This window comes from Terrapene carolina, unplaced genomic scaffold (assembly GCF_002925995.2).
Source record: "Terrapene carolina triunguis isolate 2854851 unplaced genomic scaffold, T_m_triunguis-2.0 Scaffold68, whole genome shotgun sequence".
Classification (NCBI taxonomy): domain Eukaryota; kingdom Metazoa; phylum Chordata; order Testudines; family Emydidae; genus Terrapene; species Terrapene triunguis.
The window spans coordinates 9,639,494-9,659,528 of record NW_020664419.1 but is presented as its reverse complement, the minus strand read 5'-3'; the positions used below and the strand labels follow the sequence as shown (position 1 = coordinate 9,659,528).

The following is a 20,035-nucleotide window of genomic DNA, read 5'->3' as shown; positions in this document are numbered from 1 at the left end:
TAGGGATGGACGTGGCATAACGGGGTGCAGGAGGTACATGACTTCTCCTCCTCCTTTGGGGGTGATTCCTCATTGCCAGGACATCATATCAGTTTCCCATTACCATGGTGGATGGGTTGGGGGCAGGGGTGGAGCACTGCCTGCTCCCAGAAGTAACCAGCTGCCAGTGTCCTCCCTGGGACAGAGCCATATGCTCTTCCCCCGGCGGTGTGGGTGGGTGGCCCATTTCAAACAGTTGACAAGTTATGTAATGACCCATCCACTCCCAGTCTTTATTCAGGCCTAATTTGATAGTGTCAAATTAGGAGTGGATGGGTCATTACACAAACTAAAAACTATTTTCCCATCCTAATTTTTTCCCCTACTGTTACTCACACCTTCTTGTCAACTGTTTGAAATGGGCCACCCTGATTACCACTACAAAAGTGATTTTCCTCCTGCTAATAGCCCACTTTAATTGAATTGTCCCATTAGAATTGGTAAGGCAACCCCCATCTTTTCATGTACTCTGTATATATAGCTTCCGACTGTATTTTCCACTCCATGCATCTGATGAAGTGGGTTTTAGCCCACAAAAGTTTATGCCTAAATAAATCTGTTAGTCTCTAAGGTGCCACAAGTACTCCTCGTTGTTCTCCCCTTTTGTGTCTCTCTTCATGCCTTTTACACTGTAGCCCTTTGCACTCAGAACTACCCTTGCAGAAGGTACACAAAATTATTATACTCCCTTAATTCAGATTCTTCTGAATTGGGCTAACTCACCTAAATCCTCACCTGTCCATTAACTGAAACAGACTTTGTAATAATAATTGCAATGTTTTGATAACCACCCTCTGGCTATCTAAAGCAGTTTTTCTTTCTCTCCGTTTAGAACATAACCCCAATGAGGCAAGGACCATTTATTCCTCGATATCTTGTACAGTGCTCAGTAGGCCATCAGTGCTAATAAACATCAGAGCAGAAATGTAACATTGCCATCCTGATACTTGGCAACCATTGATTTCTTTTCCTTTTGGCTGTTATTTTCATGTTCTTTCTCAGAGCTCAAGTTAGTGCACTATTTGCCTTCTTTAGTTGTTTTTTTAGGCTTGGTCTACACTCTACAGTACCAACTTAGTTATACCAACACATGTCACTCAGGGGCATGGATTTTCCACACTCCTGAGCAACGTAGTTATACTGACCTAACCCCTAGTATAAACAGTGCTATGTCACTCATTGACATAGCTGCTGCTCTTGGGAAAGTAAAGTTCCTACGCTGACAGAAGCGCTCCCATCAGCATAGGTAGCGTCTTCCCTAAGCGCTACAGCAGCGCAGCTGCAACACTAAGGGTATGTCTTCACTACCCGCCGGATCGGCAGGCAGTGATTGATCCAGCAGGGATCGATTTATCGCATCTAGTCTAGATGCGATAAATCGACTCCTGAGCGCTCGCCCATCGACTCCTGTACTCCAGCTCGGCAAGAGGCGCAAGCAGACTCACCGCGGTGAAGATACCACGGTAAGTCGATCTAAGTACGTCGACTTCAGCTATGTTATTCACGTAGCTGAAGTTGCCTAACTTAGATCGATTCTCCCCCCCACCCCCAGTGTAGACCAGGGCTAAGTGTAGACAAGCCCTTAGCCTCATTAGTGATGCTGGCACAGTTCAACAAATGAAGCTGGACTTGGGCTGCTAGCTGCTTCTAGCAGCAAATCCATATGCATTTGTACAATGCAAATGCAGTGGCTATTGGTGGCAGATCAGTGGATTTAAAAGATTATTTAGAATCTGGAGGACAAATCATTGCAAATATACACATCAAGGTGCTGTAGGAAAAATTTTGTACTTAAACTACTTGACAGTATCCCCTGAGAGCAGTTTTTGAAAGACATCCTAGAGTGGTAAGAAACCTGGATATTTAGTTTAGTCCTGAGCTTGTTTCTGAACAGCATACTCAAGCTGCTGCTAAATCTGGTTGCTATCAATTGGGAAACATAGCTGGGATCAGATCATGCCTTTTGAAGACTGATTTAGGGAAGCTTATCCATGTTTTTATCACATCTTGGGTGGCTTATTGTAATGTTCTTGCAGCAGGGCTAACCTCTAAGCTGATTTGTAGGCTTTAGTTGGCTCAATTCTGAACTGCTTCAAGGATAAGTTTAAAAACGGATTTGGGGTGTGTGTGTGTGTGTGTTTGGGGATGGGAGGTTACCTTCAAGAGAGGTCTGATCAGAATGTAGAATTAACAGTGAGACCAAACTCACTCCTCAGGTAAGCAGGTCTGAATTGAGCCCCAAGAGAGGTGAGTGGAGCAGATAGTGTGACAAATTTAGTGTCTATATTACTAGCCCTAAGAGGCAAGTGGACAGGACTAGGTGTACCTAAGTTTCTGCTCACGTTTACAAGTACGTATCAGCTGTTAGGCTGAGAATGCAAGCAAAACCGGAATTCACAATTTTGATTGTTTTTTTTTTTAACTGAAATTAGGATTTTAAAATTGCACTGCTAGCCATAAAGCATTACATTAATGGCGTTCATCTAATCCTGATACAGGACTACACATTGTTGTAGGTGATAGTACAAGAGAACATCCTGTTCCAGGGCTTTGGTATGATGTGTGTCCATAGATCTGATGCACAAATGCAATGCAGCTTTAGACCAGCTTATTTTCCATTGCAGTTAATTTTGTTTATTAATCTTTAACTGTGTTGCTGCTCTCAAATTATGACAGCGTATGAATCATAACCCTCAATGAGCCAAATTATATTTCAGTGTTTTGACACCTGAAAGTCCTGGTTCCATGCCATCTGCAGAATGTGGAAATCTGACACTTCCTTCCAAAACCTTGTCTAAATGTCACACAGAGTTATTGCACCAACTAGTGGAAAATATCAAAACTGCTAAAGGAGAGATACTGACCTGAAGAAAACCTTGGTGTAAGCTCAAAATTTGTCTCTCTCACCAACAGAAGTTGGTCCAGTAAAAGATATTACACTTCACCTACCTTGTCTCTCTAATATCCTGGGACAGACATGGTTACAGCAACACTGCATATGTCTAATCTCTATCATTGTCTCTTTCTGAAATGGTTGTGAAATAGAAGGACGCATTTTCAGTCTATTTTGGATTCTGATATTACTAACCATTCAAGCTTAGTTTGTTATAGAACATATGTGACAAATTTCCCTTGTATCTCTTTGCTGCAGGTCTAACTTAACAATAACTTTAAAGTCTGAGTCTTTTTTGTGAAAGATGCTTTGGCTTCATCCTGCAGTCATTAAGCTGGCAAGGACTCTCATGGGATACACTCACTGCTAGGATGGTGCCTCCTCCTGGCTACTCTGGGGATTAGCTCCCTCCAGCTCTGATGCCCTCTTCCATCATCCCACCCTCACAACAGCCCCACTTGCTCTATGGGATTCTATGGAACTTCTGTTTGTAACTCAGCCCTCCAACCACCTCACTATAGGGTCCTCCCCTTCCAGGGTAACAAAGTCTCTCCTGACCAACTGTCCGGCTGCCTTTCCAGGCCATCCTCTAATCTAAGACTATGCCACTATCCCAGTGGGTGATAGGGGAACCCAGGCCCACCCACTACTCCAGGTTCCAGCACAGCAATCCTCTGTCTCATGGTCTGCTTATGCTAAGATCCCATTGCTATTTCCCTCTGCTCTTTCCTACTTCCCTTCTCTTTCTCTGTGTTCTCTGGGGTTCAATTCAAGTGCCCAATTCTCAGGGAAAGACTGTCGCCTACAGCCCACTTCTGTTCTCAGCTTGCTGGCTTTGTACAGGCCCAGCCTATACCTGCTCAGCTGAGCTTCATCTTCTGTTAGGGCTTGCCTATCCAGTCTAATTCTTCCCCCAGTGCAGCCTGGTATGTTAATTAGCCCCTTCCTAGCAACCTTAACCCTTTCAGGTGAGGTGTGGCATGAAAACTCCATCACAGACCCCATAAGACCTATGAGTCTCTCTGGCCTGAGTATGGATTGTAGATTTGGGCCTGTAATAAATTAGTTGTGTTTCTGTAGTAATATTGTATAGCGTCCTCCAGAATATGTAACATGCCTTGTCTTCGTAGGACGGTGCTAGGGGAGATTTGCCACCATGCATATACCCAAGAAAGCTGAGATAAGAACATGTCCAGTACTTTAAAAATATAGAATGGATTTTGTGAAAGAACAAGCTAAAGTCAGATGTACAGCAAGCAAGTGCTGTGCAAGTTTCCCCACCTGTTGGTCATTTCTCATGATCATTATCCAACGCATCCTGAAGTTGGGGGAAAGACTCCTATTGGCTTCGCTGAGAGTTGGTGTAGGCTCATAAACAGTAAATAAAAGGCTATTAGGTCATTTCTTCCACCTCATTGCCAATGCTGGATTGTTCTCCAGTGGGTTTTTTCCTCCCCTTCTGCTTTGTCCTGTCTGTTAGTAACCCTGTTCAGTAGTAACCCTGGGCTTCCTTTGAAGAGCAGCTTCTGTACTAAACTATATAATAGTTTTGTGATGTAGACAAAGCACCAAACATTTCACTGACTTGAACCCAAGATTTTAGTGGTAAAAATGCACAGCTCTGCATCAGTGTGCTGCCTGGCATGTCTTCTGCTTTAGAACTAGACAGGACAAATTCATTGGAAAATGGATAATCCTGCAGTGCCTCTTGAGTGGGAAAGGGACTGAATGACCTAAATTATTTTTTTTTCTAGTCTAATCGCTGAGATTCCTCATTCTCAGCAGTGGTGGTTTTCACTCTGAATTCCCTTTGATATTTGGGGTTAATTCCTTAACCTTACCTGTGTCATGCTTTGTCCTCTAGGCCAGTTCGCATGCTGTGGCAATAGTGTATTGAGCTAAGAGTCCATTGAGAGCAAAGTAGCACTGTGACTTAAAATGGGCAACCCTAGTCGTGCACCCTGCCATGCATGGCCTATAAATACCGTGGGGCAGCTCCTCAGCTGGTGCAAATTGCCCTAGCTCTTTTGCAGTCAGTGAAGCCATGAGAATTTATATCCTCTGAAGATCTACCCCCATATGTCTTAGCAGCATCCATGATGTTTGCAAGCTGATGAGTGTGTGTGACCTTAAGTGTTAATGAAGCGTGTTTAGGAGAATGATTTGTTAATTCAGAATGCATGGATGAATGGTTTGACTTTACTCTGAAGGTAAATATTAATTCTCTGTTTTGTAGTAGTGTGGACTTTGTGCGGGAGACATCCCTGAAAATGGAAAACAACGCAACTACAGAGATTCTGAAATCTACCAGACCATCCATCCTTAAAGAAGAGGTATAAGGCATTTATTTTTGTCATGTTTATATTTTTTATTAACTAATTTTAACATTTAATTAAGGCTACTATTGAATGTTGGAAAATATTACATCTGTGCAGAATGAGAGACCCTGACGCTATGTAGCGTGGTAGATGTATGAAGATAGGGCTTTTGTCCTGAAGTCATTACAGTCGAAGTAGGTGACATGCAGATGAAAGATGAGGAACTTTCACCTTAAAACAATCATAGAAATTACACAAAGGTTATCTAGTGCATCTCCCCTCTCCCTCAGACCTGCCCTCCCCAGGCACAGTTGTTCCCGACAATACTTCCTAGGCTGTTCAGGGTAGTTTTGAATGTCTGAAATAATGGGACTTTCACCACTTCCCTGGAGAGATCATTCCACTGTAACTGAACTCACTGCTTTCTGATATTCAGCCTACATTTTCCTTTCCTTAAAGATGACCTGCAAAGGATTTTTAAAAATTGTGTGTGCGCCCTTTTTTTTGCTGCTTTATGGTATATAAAGAGGACCTGAAAAGTTTTTGTTTTTTAGGGTTTTTTTCGATAGTTTGTGCTTGTTCCTATCTTAGCAGTATTGGAAATATCAGATCTAGTCCTCTCTGGTTATAATGGTGGTGTCCTGGGAGTATTGTAGACGTTTACTCTGAGCTTGTGCAGCTTAACTGAAGCTGCAGGAGTACTGAGTCTTTAAACAATGAAATCCTTTCTCTAAAGTGTTTGTTAGCCTTTGGAGTTAAATGGTTGTTTAAAAAAGGACTTTTAAACTGTCGTATTAAAAATCTCTTCCCCTTTCAGTTGCTCAGCTTTCATTCTCTTGATGCTTTTGGTGTCATAATTTCATTAGATCTCCAGTCACTATAGTTTTCCATGGCAGAAAAGACCCAAATTTCTTACACAAATAAGCAAGTAGGAAAACTTTAACATTTCAGAGGTTTTAATTTTTCAATGAAGCAAAACTGGGCACAAGTCTTTTCAGGCTACTTTAATTTCAGCCTATTACTCCTCAATCCTTTTTGCTATTCTAATTGATGATTTTTCTGCTTTGTCTTTTGCACCCTCCAAATAGTGGTAGCAGGTTGTAGCCAGCTCTAGTATATTTCAGGTCATTTGTGTTTCCCTGTGCCAGGCTGGTTTTCACCAGACTTCTTGTGGCATTGTTTGAGAATAGAAGTCACAGCCCCTCTGCCCACGACCTTTTACTAAAGCAATTGTGTACTTCTGATTCTGAGTTACCTAACATTAAAGTACAGTTTCTCTCTAAGGCACCTGCTGGTTGTGCCCTCTAACTGTTTCTGCAGTCAGGTTATGTTGGAGAGGAGCAGATTTTATTGGCACATAACCGCAGTAGAGAGAAGTCACAAATAGAAGGTGATTCAAACTGAACATGCTTAGCTGAACGTTATGTGAAGCGTCGTTAGCTAAGGTCTAAGCAAAGGATTTGTCTCTCACAGCATAAAGCTTTCTCTCTCTATCAGCTGGCACAGAGTTTGACCATGCATCCAACCAGGCATGTGACAGCAAAGATTCTTTTTTCTTTTATAGTTAACACTGAGGGCTTTGTGGTTCTCCAGTAGCATGTAATTCACCTGGGCTTTGGGGTGGATTCTGGAGCATTTAAATAACAACCACTCACAGGAGGTGCTGGATGACCTATACCCTGTTAACTATTACATTGGATTGCCTCTTAATTGCAACTTTTGGCCTCTGTTGGTATACCAGACATTCTTATGACAGGTATCCTGTTTTACTACATATATGGCATCCCCTTTTGCCGCCTCCTTTCTCAGGTTTGGATGTGGTCCAATTCCTGGTAAATTTAGTCATTTCTTCCTGCCTCACGCTTTCTTGGAGCTGACTGATATGGTTCTGACTTCCGCCTTTCTCCCCTTTGCTATTTAACAATGCCGAGATAGATACTGGGGTAATGATTTGCCGGGTTTGCTGCCTATGCAACATTGTTGGGCCACAATCAGTAATCCAGGCCTTTATATCTTCTGCAAAGTTGAAAAATAATTGTTCAATCCCCATTAACTCAAAGGCATAGAAATCTTGGGTTTTTTTTTTTTTTTAAATTAAAATATATAATTCCCTTGGTTTGGGCTGCAACTGCAACATGATTTTCATCTCTTCCTATTTTGGGTCTCATGCAGTTTATTCCCTGTATGCCTTAGGACTTAATTCAAAGCAATAAAATGTACCTGGGTGCTTGCAATCCAATCTTATATAAGTCTAAATGCTTCCTACATGTTACACCTTGGCAAAGGAATTAGAAACTTCACCTTCTCCATTCCTGCTACACTGTTGTGACCACAGATCATCCAAAAGCCCTTGGAAAGTATTTCTGTCTTCCTGTAATTCAAGGATAACTTAAGACAACCTTGCAAAATAACCATGTAAATTTCCAGGCACACAATCTACTTGGCCACCTTTACCATGGTGATGGAAAAGTGGTTAATATTTTGTTTGCTCCTCAAAATAACTGACTTGTCCCAGGCAAGTGGACAAGTAGAATGCTGTAAGATGGACTTAAAATTGGTTTTATGGATGAAGTGAGATGATCCATTTCCATAGTCAGTTACTGAATTCTTAGGTTACTGGTGGCTCAGTCTCTGTCTCTTCATTCTGTGCTTCTTTTTCTGTCTTCACATGCTCTAGATGTTGCTGTTCTTTTGGGGGCTGTATTCTTTTTCTCTTTCTAGCAGGAGTTTCTCCAATTTCATGACCTTTGTGGCCAGATGTCCCATATACTCCCAGGCCTGGTCTACACTACAGAAATTTGATGTACTAGCCACCTGAGACTACACTGCATCACCCTGCTGATGTAACCTATCTCCAAGTCTCCTAGTCCTGTGCAGGATGTTAGAAACAAGTCTTCTGTCTGCCCTCCCAGCAGCCATTTAATTAGCAAAGACCACTCATCCCTTACAGTGCAAGCCATAATAAATGAGAGAAACAGCAAAACTAACATCTAGTTCCACCTCTCCTCAAGGGACCACACACGAATGGGCAAAACACTAGGTGGAGGGAAGTTAAGAATACCTCTGCTCAGCCAAAAAACCCACAGGCATCTGGGTGGCCGTGGAGTTGATAGTAATGATAATGCATAGAGCTTTTCATTGGTAGAGCTCCAAAGGCCTTCAAATCAGGTAAGAATCACTATCCCTATGTTACAGATGGGGAGAATGGTGACAGTCCCAAAGTGAGTCAGTGGCAGAGTTAGGAATAGAACCAATTCTCCTGACTCCCAGATCTCAGATAACTGGGCAGTCACAACCCCCATCATGGCTAAAGCCCATATAGGCAAATTCTCCTTACCCCTTTTTCACACAGCTGAAACCAGCCCCCTGCTAGGGGCAAGGCATTGCCTTCCTGTTTTATTTTAAAGATTAGGGCTGAGACTTTCAAAGCAGCCCAAAGGAGTTGGGCACCCAAATCCCACCAAATTTCATTGAAACTCCTCTAAACTCCTTTGAAAATCCCAGCCTAGCTGTACATACATCACATGAGTTATTTTCAATTCCTATTTCAAGAACTCCTCAGTGCATGCATTTACACGCTAGTATTACAGCTTCCCCCACACACTGGATTTGCAACTTGTCTTTCCAAAACAATAACAAAATTGCCCAGCAAATCTCCATGGGGACAATGTCCCAACTTGTTTAATTTATTATTCTTTGTTAGGCAATCGCAGAAAGAAAATGGGTGAAGCTTGAACAGACGACCTATGTTGATCCCTCAGGTAAAACCAGGTAATTTCCTTGCTGAGACATTTTAAAATTTTTGTAGTTCTTCCCAGTTTCTCTGTCTGAACCAGCCAAAGGCTATGGAATGTGAGCACCTATAAACCAATTACTTGACATACTGGGCTAGATTACCCCTTTGACGTTAATGCAGTTATTCTGAGGAAGAATTTGACCTTTTTTGTTGTTGGAATATGTTTTAGCAGATATACTTTGTCCTGTAGCTTAATACCTTGGATTTGGTCCATGTGTTTATCTTGCGGTTCCAGTCATTTGCAACGATGCTGTGCAGACCTAATGCTGCAAGTTTTTAACATGCAAACAGATGATTATCAAGAGCTCCCTTTGGTTTTTCTGGTCCTTCCCAAAGAACTCCCTTTCCCCTGTTGATGGCATGATGTCTGAGACTGTGCAGGGTCTTGCATACTGTTGGGATGCTATTGTTTGGAGTAGGGGTGGTCTTGCCTGTTTCTTACCCTCTCATTCATATTCTCAGGCCTGTCTAATTCTCTTCATGTGTCAGATAAATCTATCTTTTTAATTAGTCATGATGACTGGAAATGACAGTGCTACCTTATTTTCCTTCTTCCTAGAGCATTGGGGTCCTTTCTGATTGCTCTCTCTAAAGTCTCCTTCCCCTTTAAGAGTAGCCTCAAGAAGTGGCAGTGATTGAGGCCTGTGTGAAAGGTTTATTTTTTGTGTCAGTCCCATCACTTACTTTTAATTTGCAAGAGAGGCTGTGTCATTTTTTGACTTCCAGTTACTAACAGGAATGGGTAACTGAGCTAGGAGCTTTCAGAGTAACCTGCTTTTATTTTCACGTAATGATTGTTATGCATGAGGCAGACGGAATGTAAGTATTTGCTTATTGCTTTTTCCGGGCAAAATTAGCCAGTCTATAAAACCTGTCCCTTCTATTTTATGTTGCAGCTCTTCAAAATAACTATTCTAAATACATTGACCTGCTGACTTAATTTCACATCTGTGCTTCAGTTTCCCCATCTGTAAAATGGGGATAATGATACTTGTCTTCCTTTGTAAAGTGCTTTGAGATCCATGGATGCAAAATGCTATATAAGAACTAAATATTATTAGGGCTGTCAATTAATCGCAGTTAACTCATGTGATTAACTCAAAAAATCACGATTAATTATAGTTTTAATTGCACTGTTAAATGATAGAATACCAATTGAAAGTTATTAAATATTTTTGGATGTTTTTCTACATTTTCAAATATATTGATTTCAATTACAACACTGAATACAAAGTGTATAGTGCTCACTTTATATTATTTTTATTACAAATATTTGCACTGTAAAACTTAAACAAAAGAAATAGTATTTTTCAATTCACCTCATGCAAGTACTGTAGTGCAAACTCTTATCGTGAAAGTGCAACTTACAAATGTAGGATTTTTGTTGTTGTTACATAATTGCACTAAATAATAAAACAGTGTAAAACTTTAGAGCTTACAAGTCCACTCAGTCCTACTTTTTGTTCAGCCAATCGCTAAGACAAACAAGTTTCTTTACATTTACGGGAGATAATGCTGCCCGCTTCTTATTTACAATGTCACCTGAAAGTGAGAACAGGTATTTGCATGGCACTTTTGTAGCCGGCGTTGCAAGGTATTTATGTGCCAGATATACTAAACATTCGTATGCCCCTTCATGCTTTGGCCACGATTCTAGAGGACATGCTTCCATGCTGATGACGCTCGTTAAAAAAATTATACATTAATTAAATTTGTGACTCAACTCCTTGGGGGGAATTGTATGTCTCCTGTTCTGTTTTACCTGCATTCTGCCATATATTTCATGTTATAGCAGTCTTGGATGGTGACCCAGCACATGATGTTCATTTTAAGAACACTTTCACTGCAGATTTGACAAAACGCAAAGAAGGAACCCATGTGAGATTTCTAAAGATAGTTACAGCACACAACCCAAGGTTTAAAAATCTGAAGTGCCTTCCAAAATCTGAGAGGGATGAGGAGTGGAGCATGCTTTCAGAAATCTTAAAAGAGCAACACTCCAATTAGGAAACTACAAAACCCAAACAAGAAAACAACCTTCTGCTGGTGGCATCTGACTAATGATGATGAAAATGAACATGCGTCGGTCCGCACTGCTTTGGATCTTTATCGAGCAGAACCCATCATTAGCATGGACACAGGTCCTCTGGAATGGTGGTTGAAGCATGAAGGGACATACGAATCTTTAGTACATCTAGCATGTAAATATCTTGCAATGGCAGTTATGACGGTGCCATGCAAATGCCTGTTCTCATTTTCAGGTGACATTGTAAATAAGAAGCCGGCAGCATTATCTCCTGCAAATGTAAACAAACTTGATTGGCTGAATAAGAAGTGGGACACAGTGGACTTGTAGGCTCTAAAGTTTTACATTGTTTTATTTTTGAATGTAGTTATTTTTTGTACATAATTCTGCATTTGTAAGTTCAATTTCATGATAGAGACTGCACTACATTACTTGTATTTTTCAATTCACCTAATGCTATTTCTTATGTTTTTTACAGTGCAAATATTTGTAATCAAAAATAAATATAAAGTGAGCACTGTATTCTGTTGTAATTGAAATCAATATATTTGAAAATGTAGAAAACATCCAAAAATATTTAAATAAATGGTATTCTATTAACAGCGTGATTCAGCATGCGATGAATCAAGATTAATTTTTTGTATTGTCCTAAGCAACCACCAAAAATCATTTGCTAGCAAGACTCTCTCTCTAACTAAAGGTGAAACAAAATTTGAGACTGAGACCTTACGGATACTTTGCAGTGATCACTTAGTACAGTGGCTTGCCTCTTGGCAGTTGCTAATCAGTACCATTCTCACTGTATGTTTGCATGTTTTGCTTTTGAATGAAGGTAGCAAAGTTCCAAGTTGGCTATTTGTGTGGAAAGCAGGTATATTTAGTACACTTCCTTTTTTTAGGATTAACACATCCACTTGCTCTTCTTCTTACCCAACAGAATTTGGGAAACCGTAAAGCGTACTACCAAGAAAGAGGACAGTTCAGCTGATGGTATGGCAACAGTTACATTTTTGTGCATAACTTCTTCTAATATTAATAATGATGAGGTGGTCTGCTTCCATAAATGGTGACAACTGACACAATACAAAAGTGCAGAGAATAGGAGTAAAATAAAATGAATAGTATAAATCATGTAGAAGTATGGGCTGGATAAATGGACTATAAGGTGGATAGAAAGCTGGCTAGATCGTTGGGCTCAACAGGTAGTGATCAATGGCTCCATGTCTAGTTGGCAGCCGGTATCAAGCGGAGTGCCCCAAGGGTAGGTCCTGGGGCCAATTTTGTTCAATATCTTCATTAATGATCTAGAGGGTGGCGTGGACTGCACTCTCAGCAAGTTTGCAGATGACACTAAACTGGGAGGAGTGGTAGATACGCTGGAATGTAGGGATAGGATACGGAGGGACCTAGACAAATTAGAGGATTGGGCCAAAAAAAATCTGATGAGGTTCAACAAGGACAAGTGCAGAGTCCTGCACTTAGAATGGAAGAATCCCATGCACTGCTACAGACTAGGGACCGAGTGGCTAGGCAGCAGTTCTGCAGAAAAGGACCTAGGGGTTGCAGTGGACGAGAAGCTGGGTATGAGTCAACAGTGTCCCCTTGTTGCCAAGGAGGCTAATGGCATTTTGGGCTGTATAAGTAGGGGTATTGCCAGCAGATCGAGGGGTGTGATCATTCCCCTCTATTCGGCATTGCTGAGGCCTCATCTGGAGTACTGTGTCCAGGTTTGGGCCCTACACTACAAGAAGGATGTGGAAAAATTGGAACGAGTCCAGCAGAGGGCAACAAAAATGATTAGGGGGCTGGAGCACATGACTTATGAAGAGAGGCTGAGGGAACTGGGATTATTTAGTCTGCAGAAGAGAAGAATGAGGGGGGATTTGATAGCTGCTTTCAACTACCTGAAAGGGGGTTCCAAAGAGGATGGATCAGACTGTTCTCTGTGGTACCAGATGACGGAACAAGTTGCAGTGGGGGAGGTTTAGGTTGGATATTAGGAAAAACTTTTTCACTAGGAGGGTGGTGAAACGCTGGAATGGGTTACCTAGGGAGGTGGTGGAATCTCCTTCCTTAGAGGCTTTTAAGGTCAGGCTTGACAAAGCCCTGGCTGAGATGATTTAGTTGGGGTTTGGTCCTGCTTTGAGCAGGGGGTTGGACTAGATGACCTCCTGATGTCCCTTCCAACCCTGATATTCTATGATTCTATGTATATAGTGCCGTACTGTTGATCAAGTGTAGCTTAGGAGTAGAGCCTTTGCCCCAAGGAACTTACAAATCAGTACCCTGATTTTTGTGAGTAATCACATTGATGTCATTGTGATGGCTGGAGTAACAACTGCTTGCATGACTAAGAGTTGCAGGATTAGGCCTTACAGTAAAATATTGCCAGAAAATGGATCCGTGGTCTGGGGGCAATCAGTGTCTGAACAAATATTTGATTTGATCACTTTTCCAATGGGAAGTCAGTTATGGTCCTGGGCAGTCAAAGGATCTGCAGCTTCCGGTTTGGAACCTGTTGTTTGGACAGGGGTGTGGGGGACCAAATTCAAGTGGGAATACTGTTCAGATTGTAGTAGCAGAGGGAAGACTCTAGGGTACTTGATTAGAGCTGTTGCTTTCAGACCCAGAGTTCCTGATGGCTATTAGGGTTTAAATGGAGTTGAGATCATCCAGCAGAGAGCAATAAATTAGTCATCTTTATCTCTTTCAGTGCAATTTTATTTTTCAAAGTCAGTGGAAGTTGAGGGTGCTCACAAGACATAAGTGTCAATGTTTGAACTACTCACATGCTGTGTTTTCATTGCTCTTTTCTTTATGCTGGCAGGTGTATCAGTTATACCTGTGTTACAAAGAACTCTCCACTATGATTGCATTGTTCTAGTGAAACAATTCAGGCCTCCAATGGGAGGGTATTGCTTGGAATTCCCTGCAGGTAGGTAACAAAAATATGCAGATGAAATACACAGAATGTATGTGTAGTTTACTCTGTCCATCTTGCTTAGGCTTGTAGATTTCAGTGTGTTGTGTCTTTCAGATTCCAAGATCAGTGGTGGTTTCTGTACTAGAATACAGGCTGTTGAGAGAGAGGGATATGTAGTAATGAAAAAAATGTGAAATAGCACCATGTCAGATTTTATTTGTAGAATCTGTCCAACCCAGTTTTTTCCCCCTTTCCCTCCCATCTTCCACTTCCAAAAGAGGGAAAACCCTTTGTGAGCTTGGCATTGGCATCTCTCACAATGAGAATGTAATTCCTTTTGGAGGGAGACAGCATGATTTAGTGGATAGGAGGCAGGCATCCTGGGTTCTGTTCCTGGATCTGACACTGACCTTCTTGACCTCCCAGTGCCTGAGTTACCCCATCTGTAAAATAGGGCTGATGATACTTTACCATCCATTGTAAAGCTCTCTTAGATCTAAGGATGGACAATGCTGTAAAAGAGCTCAATTTTAATTATTTTTAATGTAACGTTTACACCGCAGGCCTCATTGAGGGAAATGAAAGCCCAGAAACCGCTGCCTTGCGAGAGTTGGAGGAAGAAACGGGGTACAAAGGGGATATCGTTGAATGTTCTCCAGGTCTTTGTTGTTTCTTGACTACCTGACTCAGAGCCAATCCTGCCCCTCTTCATGGTCACAGAATGCCCTAAATTCAATGGATCTACGATGGGTCCGCTGTTCAGGATGGGAAGGGCACAGCGAGGGAGTGTGCACTCCCACAGTACCACATGGCAGTGCCCCAGGACAACACCAAGGAGCCATAGACATAGTCTGTGTGTCTATGACAGATGCGGATCCACTGGATAAAACCCAATACAGAGGGTTATAGAAACAGCTTCACTGTGGCTCTGAGGCATGTGGGGGAATGATTCTGCTCTTAAGGAAGATCCCCATTTACTCATGCTCTGCTCATGGGGCCGAGATTTGGTACTTGGTACAAAAAGTTCAGTAACTTAAAGGTCTGGCGTCTTGTAATTAAAAGGTCTAGGTGCCTGGACTTGATTTGACTTCTTCTCCAATAGGTTTAAGTGGCTCTCTTGAACCTACCTACTGAATGAATAGCAGTTGCATCATGCAATCTCTGTGCAAGTCATCCTCATTTCAGCTGTGCAAAGGAAGGAGAACTCAGGTTCTCAGAGCTGATTAGCAGGAATGGGGAAGAAGGAAGTGCTGCCTGACATCAAAGTCCCCAAATCCTTTGCAGCCAGCATCTATATTTAAATATTTTGTTCTGCTTGCCATAGAGCAGAGTCAAAACTGGGATTTAAGGAGAACCTTTATAAAGGGGAAATGCTAGGGAAGAAATGGGAAATCTGGACCATGGATTTGAGCATGTTGCTATTAAGATTGAACTTTGCCCTTCTACTTTTGCACAATTTCCATAGTCTGGAGTGTTGTGTTTGTAACTGATGGCAAAACTGGGCTCTTAGTATAGTTTGACTAGGAGCCTGCAGTTTAACCTTTGACGTACAGTGAATGAGGAGAATGTTTGTCACTGCAGTAGAAGCAATCAGTAGGTACTAATATAAATATGAAAAAGAAACTGTATTTAGAAGAGGAGACCGTTGTGGGAAGAAGCACTTGTAAGTAGAGCTGGGTGAATAACTAATTTTTTGGTTCAGTGGCAGTTCTGAGGGGGGTGGGGGGTAGAATCAGTTCAGATTGAAGCGCATCTGAATAGTTTTTGGAATTTTCAGTGAACTGAAAAAAGTCATTTTGGGTCTGTCCAGAGCAGGGATTTGAACCTAGGTCTCCTACTTCAAGTGCACGCCTCAACTGGACTAACAGGATGCAGCAGCACAACAACTAGCTCCTTCTCCTCTGGCTGTTTTGTGAATGGCCAAAACTGCGTGTGAATCTCAGAAATAGTTTTGGGTTGACCAAAACTGCATTTTGTGGCAAATAAACTTTGTCCAAAACATTTTGCCCAGCTCGCCTTGTACGAACAAATAACTAACCCAGACTTTTTGCCTGGCTTTGTGATGCATGCTGGTGAAGTTGCCTGCTGAATAAGTTTTCTCTTATTGCAGTAGAGAGTCCTGTGGCACCTTATAGACTAACAGACGTATTGGAGCATGAGCTTTTGTGGGTGATATGCATCTGACGAAGTGGGTATTCACCCACGAAAGCTCATGCTCCAATACGTCTGTTAGTCTATAAGGTGCCACAGGACTCTTTGCTGCTTTTACAGATCCAGACTAACACGGCTACCCCTCTGATACTTTTCTCTTATTGTATCAAATAGATCTGGGTGAAAGTCGTGGTGTTAAAATGTCCAGTAGTCTCGTCTCTTCTTTCTCATAATGAACATCCTTTACTTTGTAGCTGTTTGCTTGGACCCTGGTTTGACAAACTGCACAACGCACATTGTGACCGTCACCATTAATGGAGATGATGCTTGTAATACAAGACCCATGCAAAAGCCTGGTGAGTCCAGGACATGTACAATATTTAATTTTTATCTGTCTCATTGGAGGGACCGTCCTCTCTAAATATGCTTGGAAACTGTTGAAGGGCTCAGCAATACTGGATTCTAATAACTTCACTGACTCCCTAACTTCTGTATGAGCTTTTAGGGCCTCATCCACCTCCCACTAAAGTCAATGAAAAGGTTGTCACTGACATTCGTGGGTGTTAAAGCAGGAGCAGGCACTAAGCTCCAATGTGTGTCCAAACTTAGTTTTCTTTGTGTTAACACTTTTCTTTCTTCTTGTCTTTACAGAGGAAGGAGGTATGTTGCTCACTTAACTTCACTGTGGCTCGGAGCACAGCAAGTATGCTTCAGCTATACCGGATGTCACCCTGCACTCTGCTCTTCTCTGTGGTCAGGAGATATTTCCTCAACATCATTAGGATCACAGTCCTGATGGTGACACACTGTATGGGATCCACTGACTTTGGCGCTCTTTAGATCAGAATTGAAATTCCCAAACAATTGTACCACAGCCAGGTTTAAGGAGGGGAAATTTCAGTTGAAATGGTCTCCATGATCTATCTGGGATCAGTTCCTCAGCTGGTGTAAATTGGTGTAGCTGTATTGAAGCCTGTGGATCTGGCCCCTAGACTGAAACTCTGCAATTGTAAATCCAGATAGGGGGAACTGCTTGGGTAGTTATAGGCAAATAAGCAATATCTTGCATTCCTCAAGCATGTCTGCCCTTGCATGGCAGGCAACATGTCAAGAATGAGCCCTCAGTTCTCAGATGTCTGTCATTCTTCCTCCACTCTGTGAAGTTAAACGTTTATGGTCTCTTACCATACCAAGTATGCAGGCCCAGGTTACATTAACATTTCAACAGTGAAATATCTGATCAGATGGACCAAATAGGGGGAAGGGATAGCTCAGTGGTTTGAGCATTGGCCTGTTAAACCCAGGGTTGTGAGTTCAATCCTTAAGGGGGCCATTTCGGGATCTGGGGCAAAAATCTGTCTGGGGGTTGGACTAGATGACCTCCTGAGGTCCCTTCCAACACTGGGTTTTCTATGATTCTATGAAATAGGGGGAAGGAGAATAGTGTCTGTCCTTGCAGTACAGTGGTTCCTGTCCCTAATATGTCACCATTCTCCGAGCCAGTTCTGCAGTTATTTCCCAAATTACTGCCTCAAAACTGCATTTCAAAGGCGCCTTTGATCTTGCCTGTGTCTTAATCGCAGAGCTTGGCTGTGTGCCTGGGTGATAATGGTCTCTGGCTGAGGGTGAACCTGAATCCAGTTCCTTGTCTGCCTTCCATCTGAGTATAAAAAGATGGGAATGAAATATACTTCTCTCAACTTTAACTGAACTCTAATCTGTCAAGTCATATCTGATATAAAGACAAACCTTGTAAAATACACAAATTATCTATTTAATTTTTTTTGCTAGAATTTGTGGAAGTTGTTTCACTACCAAAGAATGATCTACTGCAGAGAATTGAAGGTAAGAGCACTTATTTTCTCTTGCACATTAAGCCAGTTAATAAAAGCTTTGAAAATTTCTTAGCTTCTTCAAAACCATCTACTTTCTTAATTCTGTAATCTGGAAAACTTGCATATAACATGCCATGTATCAGGTGAACCTTCAAAATGAGGTTTGACTTCCAGAAAGGAATGTTCATTAACACAATCTATCCAGCTGCAGTCTTGTTAGAAACAATTACCAATGCAATGCCTGTTCCAGATAGCTTCCTACATCAGAGTAGCTACCCATTTCCACTCTGAGGCTTATCCTTTGTGCTTCAAGTCAGTTCATATGCTTTTTTTAATTCACTACTACTAAATTAGTTAGAAATAATGCTCCAGGGGACTAACGTGTCAAGACTTTAAAGGACTAGTGTGTTATAAAAGAAATATGGCAAAGCCTCCAAAAATTTTTAAACGTGGCCTGGATTTGTTCTGATACTTCACGCATTCATGCTACTTGTCAGCCTCTGTCTGAAGTCTTCAGAAGTTTGTTTTTAATTTCTTACTAATAGTATGAATATGAACTTGCATCTGCCCCGTTATGTCTGTCCTGTCCATGCCTTTCTGTTTGGAATTCATATTATTGGTTGGTTTGGGTGTTTTGCAGAGCTAGTGGCAGAAGACCATATTTTAGTGGATGCCAGAGTTTACGCCTATGCATTGGCACTGAAACATGCAACACAAAAACCCCTCCAAGTGCCTTTTATGAAGTTCTAAGGCTGCATATGTAACCTCGTTGAATACTTCCAGGATGGAGTCAAATGGTCAATATAGACTTGGAAGCTGTATGTTTTCCGACAATAAAAGGTCCTGTAGATTACACACAGTATTAAGCAATCATAGTTACAGGAAAGATTGCTTGAACTACTTGTACTATATAAAGCCTTTCTCTAACTGTTCAACCTCTGACTCTGAATGGAATTTTATCCTTTGCAGAAGAATAAAAAGAATCATGGCCTGTTAAGAGATCACGTCTTTTCCTTGCTCCTTCCTCTTAAAGTATTTTTTTATTGTTGAGCACTTCACAATTATGCTGAAACTATACACAGGGGTCACTTAATCCACCATTAAAGTGGAGCTGCTTCTCTGGTATAACACCGTTGGAGTAAGGTAAAGGGAGGTAACTTACCAAACTGACCTACACTAAACCTAGCTGCACAGAATACACCACAAAGCTTGAAGCCTTGGCTGTGCTAAGTATATACACTTTGAAATGGGGTCAGACCAGTGGCATTAACAACATTATGAAAAATGCCATGTAATCACCTGTCACAAGAAGAAATCAAGCCTTTTGGTTTTTATATCTTCATCAGAGATATCAGCCAAAGTTTTCAAAACTGTCAGTCCCTTAAAGGTGTCATGTTGGGTACCCAAAAATCACTAGTCACTCTTAAAAACTTTGGCTGGTATCTTTGAGGAAGATATAAAAACAAAGGGCTTGATCTCTTCTGGTCACTGGCGATTCCTTGGCATTTTCCATAGTGGTAACTGCATTGGATTGACCCCATTCCAAACGACTACTTTGTAAATCCTATGGTTGCTTAGCATGTAAGATTTCATGGGTCTTCAGCCTTAGTGAGGGGGGAAACTATTGAGGTTCTTTGAATATCATGCTTGGTTGAAATTCTTCTGTGCCACCCATATAATGTCTAAGGCTAAATATACACAGTGCTCTACTTCCCATTTCAATGCTATAACAAAGGGATTTAGTAAATTCCCTAAAATAAATGATGGGGGAGGGAGATATTCACATCAGCATTTCTCAGAAGTGCATAAGCAGTCAGTAAGTAACTGAACTTTCATGAGAGTGGCTTTGGTGTGACGAGTCGCAACTCGGTAGCTCTGACGGAGCTTTTATAGACGTAGCTTTCAAGTTTTCTAGAGGTAGAACGTCAAGCTATAGACTCATGCAATCTTTCTTTCCTAAGGCTGATGGAATTAATATTATAGTGAGTCAAACCCAGTTCAAAGGTAGGATTCAGCTCATGGAATGCTACACCTGATAACTCTTCTCTGCTACT

The 20,035-nt window shown here is 41.5% G+C and overlaps 1 protein-coding gene across 3 annotated transcripts; it reads left to right on the top strand.

Annotated features, from left to right (window-relative positions):
* The first annotated feature begins 5,166 nt into the window (after positions 1 to 5,166).
* Positions 5,167 to 18,982, top strand: NUDT5 (nudix hydrolase 5). 3 transcript variants are annotated; one of them, XM_026648635.1, is made up of 9 exons: positions 5,167 to 5,265; positions 8,954 to 9,021; positions 12,010 to 12,062; positions 13,900 to 14,007; positions 14,559 to 14,654; positions 16,401 to 16,502; positions 16,798 to 16,806; positions 17,938 to 17,991; positions 18,622 to 18,982. In XM_026648635.1, the coding sequence occupies exons 1-9, from the start codon at positions 5,203 to 5,205 to the stop codon at positions 18,729 to 18,731; spliced, it is 663 nt and encodes a 220-aa protein (XP_026504420.1). In that variant the 5' UTR covers positions 5,167 to 5,202; the 3' UTR covers positions 18,732 to 18,982. The 3 variants fall into 3 exon arrangements, with proteins under 3 accessions (XP_026504420.1, XP_026504421.1, XP_026504422.1); XM_026648636.1 differs by lacking the exon at positions 14,559 to 14,654; XM_026648637.2 differs by lacking the exons at positions 5,167 to 5,265; positions 8,954 to 9,021 and adding an exon at positions 9,624 to 9,712.
* Positions 18,983 to 20,035: the final 1,053 nt, after the last annotated feature.